At 61.4% G+C, this 13,998-nt stretch overlaps 1 protein-coding gene across 1 annotated transcript in view; it reads left to right on the top strand.

Annotated features, from left to right (window-relative positions):
- Window positions 1-3,931: 3,931 nt before the first annotated feature.
- The window catches only part of SIM2 (SIM bHLH transcription factor 2), a gene marked incomplete at both ends in the record, with an annotated part of 44,987 nt that continues 34,920 nt past the window's right edge, over window positions 3,932-13,998 (top strand). The window contains 2 exons of the mRNA XM_082839165.1: window positions 3,932-4,106; window positions 12,432-12,514. Of these exons, the coding sequence (XP_082695291.1) occupies window positions 3,932-4,106; window positions 12,432-12,514 (258 nt within the window). The remainder of the gene's footprint in view (window positions 4,107-12,431; window positions 12,515-13,998) is intronic.

Here is a 13,998-nt window from a genome sequence, read left to right as displayed (position 1 = left end):
GTTTCCAACCCCTTCCCCCAAATCTAGTGCTAGGCCTGGGAGAACTCTTCCCCTCCCCACCTCCTCAGGGACAAAGTCTCTGGTCCCCTTCTGCCACCGCAGCAGCCCATCCCTAGTGGAACATCTGCGCGTTTCCCCCTTGATCTCACGCGAAAGTCGCTTTCCGCGGAGGATGGGCCTCAGGTAGGCGCCGGGTGCGGCCCCGGGAAGACAGTTGCGGAGCATCTGAAGCGGAAAATCCAAGCAGATGCGGGTCGGCCGGGCCCCGCCCCTTTCCTCTAGGGCCTCGATTTCTTCCCGATCAGCTTCCTAATGGAAAATTTCTAAGAGGTGGGGGTAAGCGCAGGCGTGCTCGTGCGCCTCGGGGTGCGCCTAGGCGCTGGGAAGCAGGACAGACTGGGGCTGGTGGCGCCCCGCAAGCGCTGCAAAAGCTTATTGGACTCGTGGTCCGACCCCTCTTTCCACCTGCCCTCTTCCTGCCCCCGGCCTCTCGTCATTCCAGATCCTGCCAACTCCTTCCGGGCCAGTAGGAGAACCGCCGTTTCTGGGTGATGCCCGGGACTGAGGGGTCTTTCGTTGCCCTATGCTTCTCCCCTGCGGGCCCGTCTCCGTGCTCTGCGCGAAGCGCTCGACTTTCGACTCAAAGTATAGACTAGGAGGTACTCCCTGCACCAGGAGCCTGGAGCAAGGACTACGCAGTAGGTGTCCCAACCGGCGGCCGCCGGCTTCTGATCACTCCAATTAGCACGCGTTTAGTGCTTTTTCCAATTTACACAGAGCTTCTATCCTGTGGGTGTCCTAAGGGCCTCAGGCTTTCCCTTCGGCAGGGAGAGCCCTAGGATGACCCCATCCAAGCTCAGGGGTTCTTCCTTCGCCATTCCACGCAGACATCACTATTCTTCCCAACTGGGGAAACCTCGAAGTTCGCGCCGAAGTACTTTGTGTTCTTTCGGTGGTGCTGTGCGGGAGCCCAGGCCCATCTCCGCGCGCTGTGTGTGTGTGTTGAATGAATGTGTTGGGGGGAAGGTGATAAAAGGCCCACTTGGGCATTTGCTGGAGCACACTGTGGGCCCTAAAGTGCCCCACAGCCAAACATCTGTGAATCTTCCAACGCTCCGTTATGCTACGTCTCACACCACGCGATTCGAACATGTCTCGCAGATGCAACAGCGGCTGCCACTGCTGAAAACCGGGTATCGAGATCTCAAGTACAATTTCCCGTGAAATCCAGGAACTTTGGTTTAAGGAACGTTTCTGTTCCTGTTACTTGTCGAGTTTCTCCCACTTGCACTTAACCATGTTTCTGCGATCTGGGTAATCCCTTTCAAGCCCAGGAGGAATTCTCCCGGGTCCATAATTGAGGATCGGAAATCGTGGGGGTGAGGGAAGCCTTAAATCCTCCCGAAGCCAGGAAGGTGCCGGAGCGCACACGGGGGCGGCCTGAGCAAGCGGCGGCGGGGCCCAGCCGGCAATCCCTTCCCCCCTGGAGCTCCTTCTCCCGGAAGCCGGGAGACCACGGCTGTCCCCGCAGCGGGGTGCGGGACTCCGGGCGGGGAAGCGGGCCGGGAGCCTTGCGTTTGGCCACTACGTACCCGAGCCGCTCGCGCGCCCCACCCCCAACCCTCTGCGCTCACGGCTGGAAAAAGGAAAGCGCTCCTGGATCCGAAACCCCAAGGAAAAGCGCTGGTTCCTACATGCGCCCGGCATTTGGTGGGGAGGCACCAACTCCGAAGCTCGCGCGGCTCGGTGGTTTCGAGCAAGGCCACGGCTGTGGGTTCCGCAGGGCGCCGGGGCAGGTGAGGCCGAGCCCGGGTCTGCACACGATGTCCTGCCCACCGAGGGAACTACGACGCCTCCAACGCCATCGAACTTCTGACCTTCAAAGAGGTCCCTGGAAAGGGGTCAGGAGCGCCTGCTGCCGACGAGGTCGCTGTAGGCCCTGCCCTCCAGACGCGGGGGAGGGAGGCGAGCACCAAGTCATTGTAACGGCAGTGAGCGCGCGGAGCCGCAGGCTCCTCCCGGGCCGGGGGAGAGAGAAGGCACCTAGAACGGAGATCCTAGCGCTGGGCCCCAAGGCTCCGGCGTCTCCCCTCCCGAGCTGACCTCCAGATCAGGCCCCCACAGCCTACAGCCTCGGCACACGTCCGAGGGACCCCAGGACCCCGCGCCCTGCGTCCACTGCGGCTGCCCTCTGACCCCCCGCGCCAGGAAGCTGGGGTCCTCCCAGTGCATGCGTCCACACTGCGTCCGGAGGGTTCGGGCTTCTAGAAGGGAAGGGATGGGGGCTACCTCGTGGCCGGGGTAGCTAGGAGGATCCTCCGGGGTTGCAGGCACCGACAGTGAGGTGGGGTATACAAGAGGACTCGAGGTCCAGTGTGGCCCTGAGGGAAGGCGCCGGGACGCCCTACGGCCGGCCGCAGTCTCCGACTGCGCCTCTCTGCGCCAGCTGCCTCCTGCCCCCATCACCCTGGCCACCACGAACGCTTGTCCGATGACCCTCGCTCGGTGCTCCTCGCCCTGAAGCACCCGCCCCAGCCGGCTTCCCTGAAATTCCTGCCGCACTGGATCGGGCTGCAGGGACGGGTACTATTGGGCCCTGTTCCCACCGCTGCCCAGGGCAAGGCCTCACCGGTAGGTTCGGCTCCCCCGCCCCTCTCTCCGTCCGATCCGCGCGTCCCCGCGGCCTCCAACCCCTCCGGGGAAGGCGCCAATCTCCTTTCGCTCTCCTGTTTACAGGAGAGAAAGGGCATAAGGGTCACTTCCGAACCCTACTCGCGCCGCTTCCTGGGGACGGGGGTGGTCCTTCCCCTCTGGCCTCCCCACCGCCACCACTTTCGGCTCTCGGACCTGCAAACTGGGGAGAGTGAGGGCTCGGGGCCCGCGCGGGCTCGGAGGACTCAGTCCTCCGCTGGGCACTCAGGCAGCGCCCGCGCAGTACCTGCGCCGGAGCCACAGACGAGGTCTCCGTACCGCTTCCTCCCTCGCTCCCTCCTCAGCCCCTCCCCGCCGCTCCTCCTAGCGCCCAGGTCCCGCGACCCGCCCGCCAGAGCCGGTCCCCGCCGCGCGCCCTGAGCACTCACCGCGATTTCCTCCAGGCCGGGAGCGCGCGGGTCTCGCCCGGGAGAGTCCCTGGAGGCAGCGACAGGGAGGCGCGCCTGTGACTCCGGGGCCGCGGTGGGGTCGGTAGGCGAGGTTGGCCGCCCCCGCCCCCGCCGCGGTCCCTCCCCCCCTTCCTGCCCCCCCTCCTCCCCGGGACGCGGCGGCCGAGTGCTCCGCCCGAAGGCGGGTCCGCCATAAACAAACGCGGCTCGGTTGCACGTGGACCGCTGAGCTTCTGCGCCTCGCGACAGATCGCGGGCTCCGGGCGCCGCATCACCAGGCACAGGGAACCGCCAGGGAGGGCAGGAGAGCGCACCCGGGCCGGGCCCCAGCCGCGTCCGCTCCCCTCCCGCTCCATGGCTCCGCAGCCGCAGCCGCCCGTGCCGTCCTCCAGCCTGGAGGGGCCTCACGGCAGCGGGTACGAACACCCGGCCAAGGACTAAACAGCACCGCCGCCTCCTCGCCGGCCACTCTCCACCCCTAAGGAAAGCCGAGGCAGGGGAGACAAGAGGGAGGAAGGAAGAGCGAGCCGAAGCGAGCGGGAAGCCAGGGCTCGGGTCGCCGCGGGACAGTCCGGCCCGGAGGAGGCTGCGCCCGGGGCGGTGGCGGGAGGAGCGCGAGGCGGCGTCCCCGGGTTGCGCCGAGCTCCCGGCCCACGGCTGCAGAAAGGCGTCTTGGTGCCCCTGGTCGGCCTCACGCACCTGCCCACGGCCGGCGCCCCACGCTCACCTGGTCTGCGGGGCCCCCTTCCCCGTCGCCGCCGCTGCAGCCAGAGCGGAGCTCCGCGGGCCTGGAGCGCGGCCGGGTCTAATATGCCCGGAGCCGAGGCGCGATGAAGGAGAAGTCGAAGAATGCGGCCAAGACCAGGAGGGAGAAGGAAAATGGCGAGTTTTATGAGCTGGCCAAGCTGCTCCCGCTGCCATCGGCCATCACCTCGCAGCTGGACAAAGCGTCCATCATCCGACTCACCACGAGCTACCTGAAGATGCGCGCTGTCTTTCCCGAAGGTGAGGCCGCAGGTGGGCGGCCGGGAGCGCTAGGGGGCCCAAGCGGGGAGCCAGAGCTGGCCCGGAGGGGCTGCCTGAGCCTTCTGGCTGGTGCCAAAACATCTTGGGGAGGTCGCTCCGGGAACTTCTTCTCCTCCTGGAGAGAGGGGCCAGGGCCCTGGTGCCAGAGACACCAGGCCATCTTCTGGCCCAGGGCTGGGGGGTAGGGAGGGCGGACCAGGGATCGTTCCATGAGCGTACTAGTCCAATCTGGTCTTTCTTCTTTCCTTCCTTCCTTTCTTCATTTCTTTAACTCCCCCTTTTATTTTTTTCCTTCTTACTTTCTTTCCGTGGAGGGGAAGCACAGTGCACCCGGGCCGGAGGTGAAGGGTGCTTGCTGGTCCCTGGGTGAGAGTGGAGTACACCAGGAGGCCCAGGCCCTGCAGGCCCCAGCTCCCAGCAGAACACTTGCAGGGACTTGGGCCTCAGACTCAGGCCTCTCAGGTGGTCTCTTCTCTGCTCGCCGTTCTTGGGGCTGGGACTCTGGAGGTCCGGGTGGGAGAGACTTGCCTCGAACAGGTGAGCCGAGATGGGGCAGGAGAGAAAGGGAGGCGGTTAATTCGGAAATGGCAGGCGGGCCTGAGCATAGCTTTCTTTTCTAGATTGGATTATAAGCCCGGAGGGGCAGGAGCCATGGTGGCAAGGGTCGCCAGGACCCACGGGCCCAGCAGGCTCTCAGCGGTCAGAAGTGGTGGCGCACTGGGTGGGCATTCCCTGCCAGCACACGGCCCGTGGGTGACAGTAGCTGCCAGGCGGGCACCTCTGAGCAGCAGGGCTGGAGGAGGCCCGATCACCACAGCATCCCTTTTGGTGTCCCGGTGGTTCTGAACCGACCACCTTCCAATGTCGGTGTCCCCAGCCATGTTGGCCGCGGCCTGGCGGAAGGGATTAGGGCGCTTGTCTGAGACCCTCTGCTCCAGCACCTGATGGGTACCCCCCAACCTGAAGGCCGAGGAGCCACTAGAGCTGTGGCAGCCTCTGGAGCATCAGAAGCCGGTGCACGCCTAGGGAGACCACTTTAGCCACAGGGCACGGGAAGGGTCGCTGCAGAGCCGCGACAGGTGTCTCTCCAGCGCAGGGCGCCTCCATTAAGGCAGCTCCAGGCCCGGCAATCGACCTAAAGTCAGTAAACTCGCCCTCTTTGCGGTGGGCGCCCCTAAGCCTGTTATTTGTAATCGTCTCTGGGTCATAAACTGCCCTGTACACCACCTCCCGGCTGGAGCTCCTGGGGCCCGGCCCCCAGCGTGACCTCCAGCTCGGCAGCGTGCTGGCTGGGGAGCTGAGCGCCACTGGCCAGGGAGCTGAGGGGGCCAGAAGCGGTGGCCTGTCCTCGCCGGAGCCCTCCAGCTGCGCTGTGCGGCCAGGCGGGCACTTTCCTCCCTGGAGCAGGAGCCTGTGACCCGGCTGCCACAGCCCAGAGCTCTTAGAAGGGAAAGTTCTTTTCCTTTCCCAGCCCGATCAACTGAGGGGCCCCCCTCCCCGCTCCTGCCCGTCCCGCTGGGAGCCGCGGCCCAGCGGACGCTATTTGTCGGCCCTCCAGCGACGTAGAGATGATTCGTCGCCTGCTGAAGTTTTCAGTGAAAATTAAAGGAGAATTGGGTTTCATAAGAGCTGAGTCTCCTTCCAACCCTGGGAGGAGGGATGGTAACTGGTTTGCTCGGGTGAACCGTTTCTTAATCCACATAGTGCAAAGCAGGTGTGGAGCCCAGACAGGACATAAGCCTTCTCTCCTGTCCCCCTCCCACCCCACTGGAAATACAAATTACAAAGACATGATCAGAAGATTAAATGATTGCAAGTGAGCCAGAAATTGAGGCCTGGAGAAAGGGGCTAATTGCTAGCCGCTTGTTGTTTGGGGCTTTCCAGGAAAGCGGCTAAAAACTGGAAAGCGGTGTGTATCTGCTCCTGCAAACATTAAACTGGGTCTGTAGGTTCCAGTGCTGCGAAGCGAGGCTTTAGGCCTTGGGACCCCGAATTGCTTGGCCCTGAGCAGGTTGCAGGGGTGCGCTGGCTGTGGTCTGGCCCTTGAACACCAGGCCCCTGTGCTTTGTTCCTAGTGGTCTAGTTGAGGGGCGGCCTGGGCCTCTCCTGGGCGTGACCATCGAGACTGGAACTCCAGGAGGGGTCGGGGAGAGCTATGTGGCCCTAGAGTTTTGGAAATAGTCCCGAACCTAAGGGGGTCCCGATTCCTCCAAAATGGGGAGCAGGCGGTGATCTAGACCGCAGCGCTTCCTGCAGCGCTGAAGCTGGGAGCAGGGGCGCTCGCCTGCACGGTGGGCCAGCAGCCTCCGGACGCCGCCCTGCGCTCGGAGGCCTGGGGCCTGCAGACCTTCCCCCTCCAGTCAGTCTGCGACTGGAGAGAAGAGGAGCTGGGTGCCTGCGGCAGAGGAAAAGAAGCGTTTAGAAAGACCTCAATTACGCAAAATGACTCGTTCGCCCCTCCCGTGGCTCTGAAAGACGAAGGGTGGGAGCGCGGAAGCAGCATCCGAAACTGATTTAACCTGTTCTCGGGAGACTGCGCCAGGGAGGCGGTGCGGGAGGCGGTGCGGGAGGCGGTGCGGGAGGCGGTGAGGGAGGCGGTGCGGGAGGCGGACGGGGCCTGGCGGAGCCGCGAGGGTCCGGACGCGGGCGTCAGGGAGGCTTTAGCGGCCAGCCCGGTCCTGCGCCGCGGCGGGAACTCCTGGACCTGCTCCGGCTCTCGGCAACGAACGGAAAGATACCGAGCGGACCCAATGTGCCCAGCGCGGCCTCGCTGTGTGACAGCCAAGCCGGATCCCTGGGTGAAGAAGAATCTAGAAGCCAAGTTAGGACTTTGGGAGTTAGAAAAAGAAGAGCACAGTCCGAGGGACCACAGAAATCGCCAGACTAACCCTCAGTATTTGAGGAAATTGAGACCTGACAGGGGCGGGCCTTTCCCAAGGTCCCTGCGAGGGCAGGGCTGGCGGGAAGGCCGCTGTGTCGCCTGTGCTTCTGTGCGTAGGAGAGGCCGCTGGCCTCGGCTCCTTTCATCCCGAGACCCCCAGGCAGGAGGAGAGAAAGAGGAGCTCGGAGAAGCCCCAGGGCAGGGGCAGAGAGGCGACTGGACCCAGGTGGACACTCTGCGGAGAGGCCAGTACGCAAGCTTGGGGGTGCTGGCAAGCCAGACAGCCGGTTCAAGGCTCAGCTCTGTCAAGCTGCCCCGCTGGGCCTCGGTCTCCTTGTCTGTAAAATGGGCCCATTAGCAACTCCATCGCTGCGCAGGGTTCCCGGGATAGGGTATGAGGAAGCAGGCAGGCGCAGGTGGAAATCTACCGTGTTCTTACTCCAGTCAATCCTTCCTGTGAAGCTCGCTGCCTTCCTTGGGCCAGATGCGACCTTAACGGTGGCGCACCCCACTCGGTGGACCTCCGGGACTCACTGCCTGGAGTTGGAAGCTGAGCTGTTTTCCGGGTTCCCACCGTTTTCTCCCCTTTAACTGCGAACTGAGAAGTGGAAGGTAGAAGGGCAGGGAAGAGGGCAGGAGAGCAAGGCTGGCTCCGGCAGTGGACTCGGAATTGAAAGCTTAGTGAGTTAATGTGGTTGGGAAGACCTGCTACCCACAGGGCTCAGGGAAACGCTGGGGCCCAGGGTCTCCCTGCCCTCTTTGCAGCGTGGCCTTCACTTCTGGAGAGGGGGCACTGTGGAAACACAGAAGCACCCGGGGTGGGAGAAGTCTGCTGCTCTCTGGCCATAGCTGCATGGTGAGCACGCTGGGCAGGATGCAGGGCAAGCTCCCCATCTGGTGATCCACGCCGGGCCCCAGGAGGTGCGAGTCAGAGCTGCGGGAGCTCCCCGGCCAATCACCAGGGTTAGGCCTCTTCCTAGGAGCTGGGGTTTCTGTGCCCAGCTGTGGGGCAGAGGGTGGCCTCCCCTCCGGGCACTTGTACCGAAAGGGCTCGAGGAGGGACTGGCTGCAGGTCCCAGCTCAGGAGTGGAGCTGGAAGCTGAGGCCAATCGTGGGAAGAGAACAGAGCCCCTCTTCCCGCTTCCCACCAAGATCCCAGACAGGTGTGGGCGAGAGAGAGGCAGGGACTGCAACACTCACCACAACTTTTTACTGCAAAGAAGTGAACATGTCACACGCACAGTAAATGAAGTTGGAGGCCTGAATTATTCCAGTGGCTGGATTTGTCTGGGTTTACATTCAGGCAGGGTCCTTCCCATTCAATGCGCGTGCGTGCGCGCACACACACACACATACACACACACCCTGAGTGCCAAGGGGAGGTGCGGGGGTCAGGGCGGTCCTAGAAATTGTTGTCGGGAATGGAAACGCTTTTATTTAGAGGGTTTGGTGAGGAGAAACTCGCCCTAATCCGACAGGGAGTCACAGATCCGAGGCCTTTCCCTGCCGCAGCCCGAAATAATGTAGTTTGTTTTTTTTTAAGTAGACTTATTTTTTAGAATAAAGTGGGTTTTTACAACCCTCTCCCCGTCTCTACTTGGAAGCCTGCCAGGCTGTGCGCCAGGTCCGGGAGGGAAAGTTCACAGAGGCGGAGCGGGAAGCTCGGCAGTGGCGATGGGAACTCCAGAACTGCGGGGGCCCTGGAGGTGGGAGCGAGGATGTAGAGCGCGGGCGCCGCAGATTCAGCTCCCGGAGGCCAGCGCCCAAGACCGGCTCGGGGCGCTCCGGGGCGCGGACTGAAGCCTGGCCGGCGCGGCGCTGGTCAGGCGCGCTCCTGAGCGCGGACTTGGCCGAGGCACCCTCCCATCCTGCAAGGTCTAAGCATCAGGCGACCAGGTCTCTGGGCGCTTGCGTCGTCCGTGGTCTGTGCATGTACGACACTGGCCCGTGGCCAGGCAGGCCAGGCTGGAATCCCCTCCCTTACCCCACCCAGAGCCAAACCCTGTCGGGGCATCTCTACCTACCACCCCCTTCACACACCCTCTGGGCCGCTGTGCAGCTGTGGGTTTCTAAAAGGATGCAAGGGCCGGGCTTTTCAGGGACCCAGTGACCGCGAACCATTCCAAAGCCAGAAGAGGACTGAATTGCCACCATTTTAGATACCCGAGGTTGCCCTCGGGGAAGTGTGAGAACCGCTGTCCATCCTGGAAGTTCTTAGCCGAGTCTAGACCCTTCTCTGGGGCAGGACCCATTGGTCACTGGCCACAGTAAGTCCTGCTCACGGGTCCAGAGGAAGGTGCGAACCTAACTGCCTCCTTCAGGTCTCAACTCGTGTGTCACCCTCACCTGAGAGGGTGACCCTATCTCACAGTGAGGGAACCCCTGCACACTGTCCCCTTTACTGGGAAATCAGATCGTTTGTGTGATTTGATGTTTATGGTCTGTGACCTGCACCTGGCTGAGGACCTGGTACAGCAGGCACCCAAGAGCTGTTTGTTGATTGACTGACTGAGCACCCAGAGAGGAGGGACCATATTTAGATAGCTTCTGTGGTGGGCAGGGCCTGACAGGGTTTAAACCAAACAGCCGGCTCGCTGAGTGTGGGTACAAGTGCAAGCACCCACGAACCCTTGGAGGCAGAGGGGAAAAGGGGACACTTGGCTCCCTTTCCCTCTGACGTAGTGGCTGACCGCCCTCCCCAGTGACCTGGCCAGCTGGATTCCCAGTAGCAGGGAGTGCCCATCTGATTCCCCTATTGACACATGTAGGGCAAGCAGGACCCCAAACCCTGGCCGGAAACTACAGGCCAGGGTTGGAACCTCCCCTGTCTTGCTCCCCTGCAGTCACTGGGATGGGGTGGGGTGGGGATTTCCCAGAATCAGGCCAAACAGACCACCAATGGCTGATAACCTTGGAGGAGCTTAGCGCAGTCTCTTCTTACACTCCTGCCCTCATTTTTCTAACAAATAAAGCCCTTTGTGAGGTCCAGATAAGGGCCACAGGCCTAGTGCCTCACTTTTTCAGGAGTATGTATGACTTTATAGTAACAAGATGATTTTTTTGTTACAAACCTTCCCTTATTTAGTCTCTGCATTCAGCCCAAATTAGATTTTTATGGGCCCAGGGGAAAAGTCTCGCCCATAGAGGTTTCTAATGGAAGAGCTGGCAGCACTATCACCCTGTGAGGTGGCGTGGGGGTAGGGATGCTTAAGGAGAGCCTCCCCACCATCTGCTCCCCCTTGTGTCAGGTCCAAATCCCTGCTGGCAAAGCGGAGGCATCAAGAAATAAAACGAAAAATTATAATGATGTAAGAGAACAGGCTTTGAATCCTACGGAAAAATTGTCCTGTGCGGCCAATGCACTTTTTGCATGTGAGGCCAGAGCTTTCGACAAGGCTTTTGGGAGACCCAGGCAGGGGAGTTTGGTCTGGGGGTCATTCCCGAAGAAGGTGCAGATTGCCCCAGGCCCTGTCAGGAGCCAAGGCTGGAGGCGGTGCTCACTGTCAACAGGGAGCCTGGCAAAGGTGGCTTGGCCCAAACCAGGGGACGGGCCCAGGAGCAGGGTAAGGGACAGTTACAGGGGCGCCTTTGTCCCTTTTCGGACACCAGAATTCCTGGGCCCTTATTATGTTTTTTCTTCATTCAGGGCCCGGAGGCTTCTAACTTTTGGTTCTTTCCATTTCTGGTTAAATGGAGTCAACGCCACCACCAGTAGGCCGGCCTCTTGGGCTGGGGAGGAAGGACCTACCGTGAGAGCCAGTGGCCCTATAATATGGTCACTGTGGTCATCCTTGGGAGTGAGAGTGGGGTGGGCAGTGATTTCCTGGGGTTAAAGAGACACCTCCGTTCACGTGCTGGAATCTGGGGGGTGCGGGGCTGCGATCATACTTGGGAGATAAGAATATGTGGAAATTAGCCACTTCCTTATGGGGAGACCAGGATAAACCTCTAATTCTAGAGCCCAGGAGAAGAATTAAAGGCCATCCCTTTCTTAGTTGCATAATAGAAATTGCCAAAAGAAGGGTCTCCAATGTCTCTGCGGGGGCCCTGGGCCTGGAGGTGCATTTTCCGCCTGCTAGGATCGAGGGTTCCAGAAGCCGCGATGCCCCGGGCGCCCCAAGGACAGTGGGGAGACCCAGTGTGCCTGTGCGACCCTCTCCGGAAACCCACTCGCTGCCGCCTGCTTGGAGGGGCTTTTCGGTCTTGGGAATGGGCCTCGGATTCGCTCTGGTCCCTGGTCGCACACTCCCGGAGCAGCGGGCAGGGGCCCGGTCAGACCTGCAATTCTGGTGGGAGGGGAGACGGACGCGCCCGCGCGACCCACAGCTCACCCGCAGGGTCGCAGCCCTGGTGGGAGGCGCGCGAGGGGCCTAGAGCCTGGGGGGCGTTCTTCGCAGGGGATGGGGGGGCGTTGCTAGCACAGCGGTCCGCGGTCTTTGCGGCCTCGCGCCCGGCCCGCGGCGCTCGCTGGAGGGTTTCGGGCCAGGCCGCCAGCAGGACGCCTGGGAGCGGCTGGGGTTCTCCCAGCAGGCGTTTAGCGCCGCAAACTCACCCGGGCGTGCAGGCAAAGCCTGGGTTCTCCGGGGACACGGCAGCTGAGCCGAGGGCGCAGGAGAGAGATGTTCTGTCGAGCTGGGCTGCCTTGGCCCTGGTGCGCCTTCTGTAACACCTGTGGCCTTCGGGGAGGTGGTGGGGGAGCAACGGAGGCCTTGGAGGGACAGTTAAGCGGAGGGGCTGCGAGACCCCAATTATGTGCCAACAAACACCTCCCAGTTACCGTCTAGTATACACACGGCTCTCCCCGACTTCGGCCCGTACCCCACCCGCCGCTGGCGACTTAGGAGTTCGCCTTCTGGAAGCCCCCAGGTAACCCCTTCCCAGGCCGTAGCTCTTGGATTGGAAGAGTGTGGGCGCTCCTGGGGCCCCTGTGAGGGCTGGAGAGTCCGGGGCGGGGGAGGGGAGAGATTACAGGGGGTTGAAAAAGTTTGGGATTTTTGGTTTGTTTTGTTTTAATGCCGGAAAAGCTGCCTCCAGGACGGCGAGGGCTTTACGTTCGGGCCTCTCTGTCTGGGAAAGTGCATGGCTGCCGGCGGCGCAGGGAAGGGAGAGAGGAAGGACCCTTGGGGGAATATTTACTGGTCAAATCGATATCCCCGTTTGGCTACGAGGATGGCCAATTTCACAGCAGATTAGATTACTTTGTGGCATTTCAAATAAAACGGCAATTTCAGAGCCGTGAGCACGTGGGCGACCCACGGGAGCTGTGGGCCTGGCCGGCTTGGACCCAAGGCCTCGGCGAGAATTTCTCCTCTGGCCTTTTACTTTTTAATCAAAGGCAAAGGGGCGACGGCTGGCGGGGCGCCGGGTGCCCAGGCACCTGGCTGGGCGCTGCTGTTTACCGGTTTGCCTTATTCCCCGTCCAGGTTTAGGAGACGCGTGGGGACAGCCGAGCCGCGCGGGGCCCCTGGACAGCGTCGCCAAGGAGCTGGGATCGCACCTGCTGCAGGTAGTAGGACCGCCGCGGGGTGAAAAGCGCCGCCGCCACCAACGGCCCTGGCCCGCCCGGGTAGGGGCTCCCTTCCGACCCCACCGTCCCAGTCTCCAGGGGTCCCTCCTCAAGGAGCCCCGGGCGGATCCACAGGCCGCCCCCAGGCTGCAGAGGTCTCCCGAGGCAGCGATCGGACTTCGGGCCAATTCCCCCCAACTCCCCTCGGAGGGCCGGGACTGCGGGTGGATTCCGCTCAACCAGCCCCCCATCAACCCCACACCTGGCACCCTCTCCCCCGCCCCAGCCCCAGCACTCTCTAGCCCACGAGACCTAGGCCGAAGCGCGCCCCTGGGTGTGGTTCAGTCCTCTCCAACCTTACTTCCTTCGGCAAACTTTTATGGAGCTCTTGCTCTGTGCCAGACGCTGTGCCAGGCGCCGGAGCCAGAGAAGGAGTGATCCGGCTGCTCTGAGCCAGAGGGAGGCAGAGCCTAAAGCGTCTGACGATTGTGTGTGTCTGGAGAGGTTGCAATAGAGAGACAGCATCAACAATTATTAGCAGTTGACATTTACTGAGAGTTTGCTACCGGCCAGCTGTTCTGAATCTTACTATATCATCTCTCTTCACCAGCCACCTAGAGTGTGTTCTATTTTTAACTGCATTTTTTTCACAGCAAGAAGTTGAGGCACAGAAAGGTTAAGCAACATGCCTGAGGTTCCACAGCCAGTGGTGGAGCCTTGTTCAACTCAAGTGGTCCGGCTCACAACATGGTGCGACCTCCGGGGTCACCTGGCTCACGGAGGAAGTCCTTGCTTGGTTGTGTCAGCCGCTTAGCGCCCCAGCCCGGAGCCGTTGGTCCGCGGTTACTAAACCGCCCCTGACCTCGGATTTCCTTCGCGGTGTCTGGGGCTCGGGTGGGGTAACCGTGCGCACGACCGGCCACTTCCAAGTCCGCGGCTGGCGCTAGGTGGGCACAGAAACGCCTCGTGTCTCGGAATCTTTCAAATGCCCTTTACAGAGCCTCATCAACGACCCGATTCATTCCCCCTCCCGTCATTTGTCTCTGCCACCGAAAAATGCCTACCGAGAGCTATTTTGCATTTCCTCCTTCTATTTTGTGTTTTCTTTATAAGGGGGGGAAAAAAAGTTGGCTACGGAACTCTGTGTCTTGGGTCAGCGAGTCGGCTCCGCGCTTCGCAGAAGCAGATCTTTTCAAAACTCTTTTGCCCAAATGCCCTAGCGTGATTTATTTTTTTAAATGCATGAGCTGGGGAAGAGAAGATCCCGGGATGTATTTGAAACCCGAGGCTTTTACAACATAAAGCTAGTGGTGTGGGAGCCGGCCGGGAAATGGTGCTCTTGGAGCCCTTCCCGCGCGCCCTTTGCTCTGCCCGCAAGCTCGGGTCCAGCTCCGTGCGCGGTATTTTAAGTGTTTGATGTTCCTACATATTATAAGTGACACTAATATCAGAGACAACTAAGTGCCAGGGAGTTCCAGTGAAAA

Source organism: Leucopleurus acutus (genome assembly GCF_964270905.1).
Source record: "Leucopleurus acutus genome assembly, chromosome: 5".
In the NCBI taxonomy this organism is placed as follows: Eukaryota; Metazoa; Chordata; class Mammalia; order Artiodactyla; family Delphinidae; genus Leucopleurus; species Leucopleurus acutus.
The sequence above is the reverse complement of the archived record's forward strand: the minus strand, read 5'-3'. Positions and strand labels throughout refer to the sequence as shown.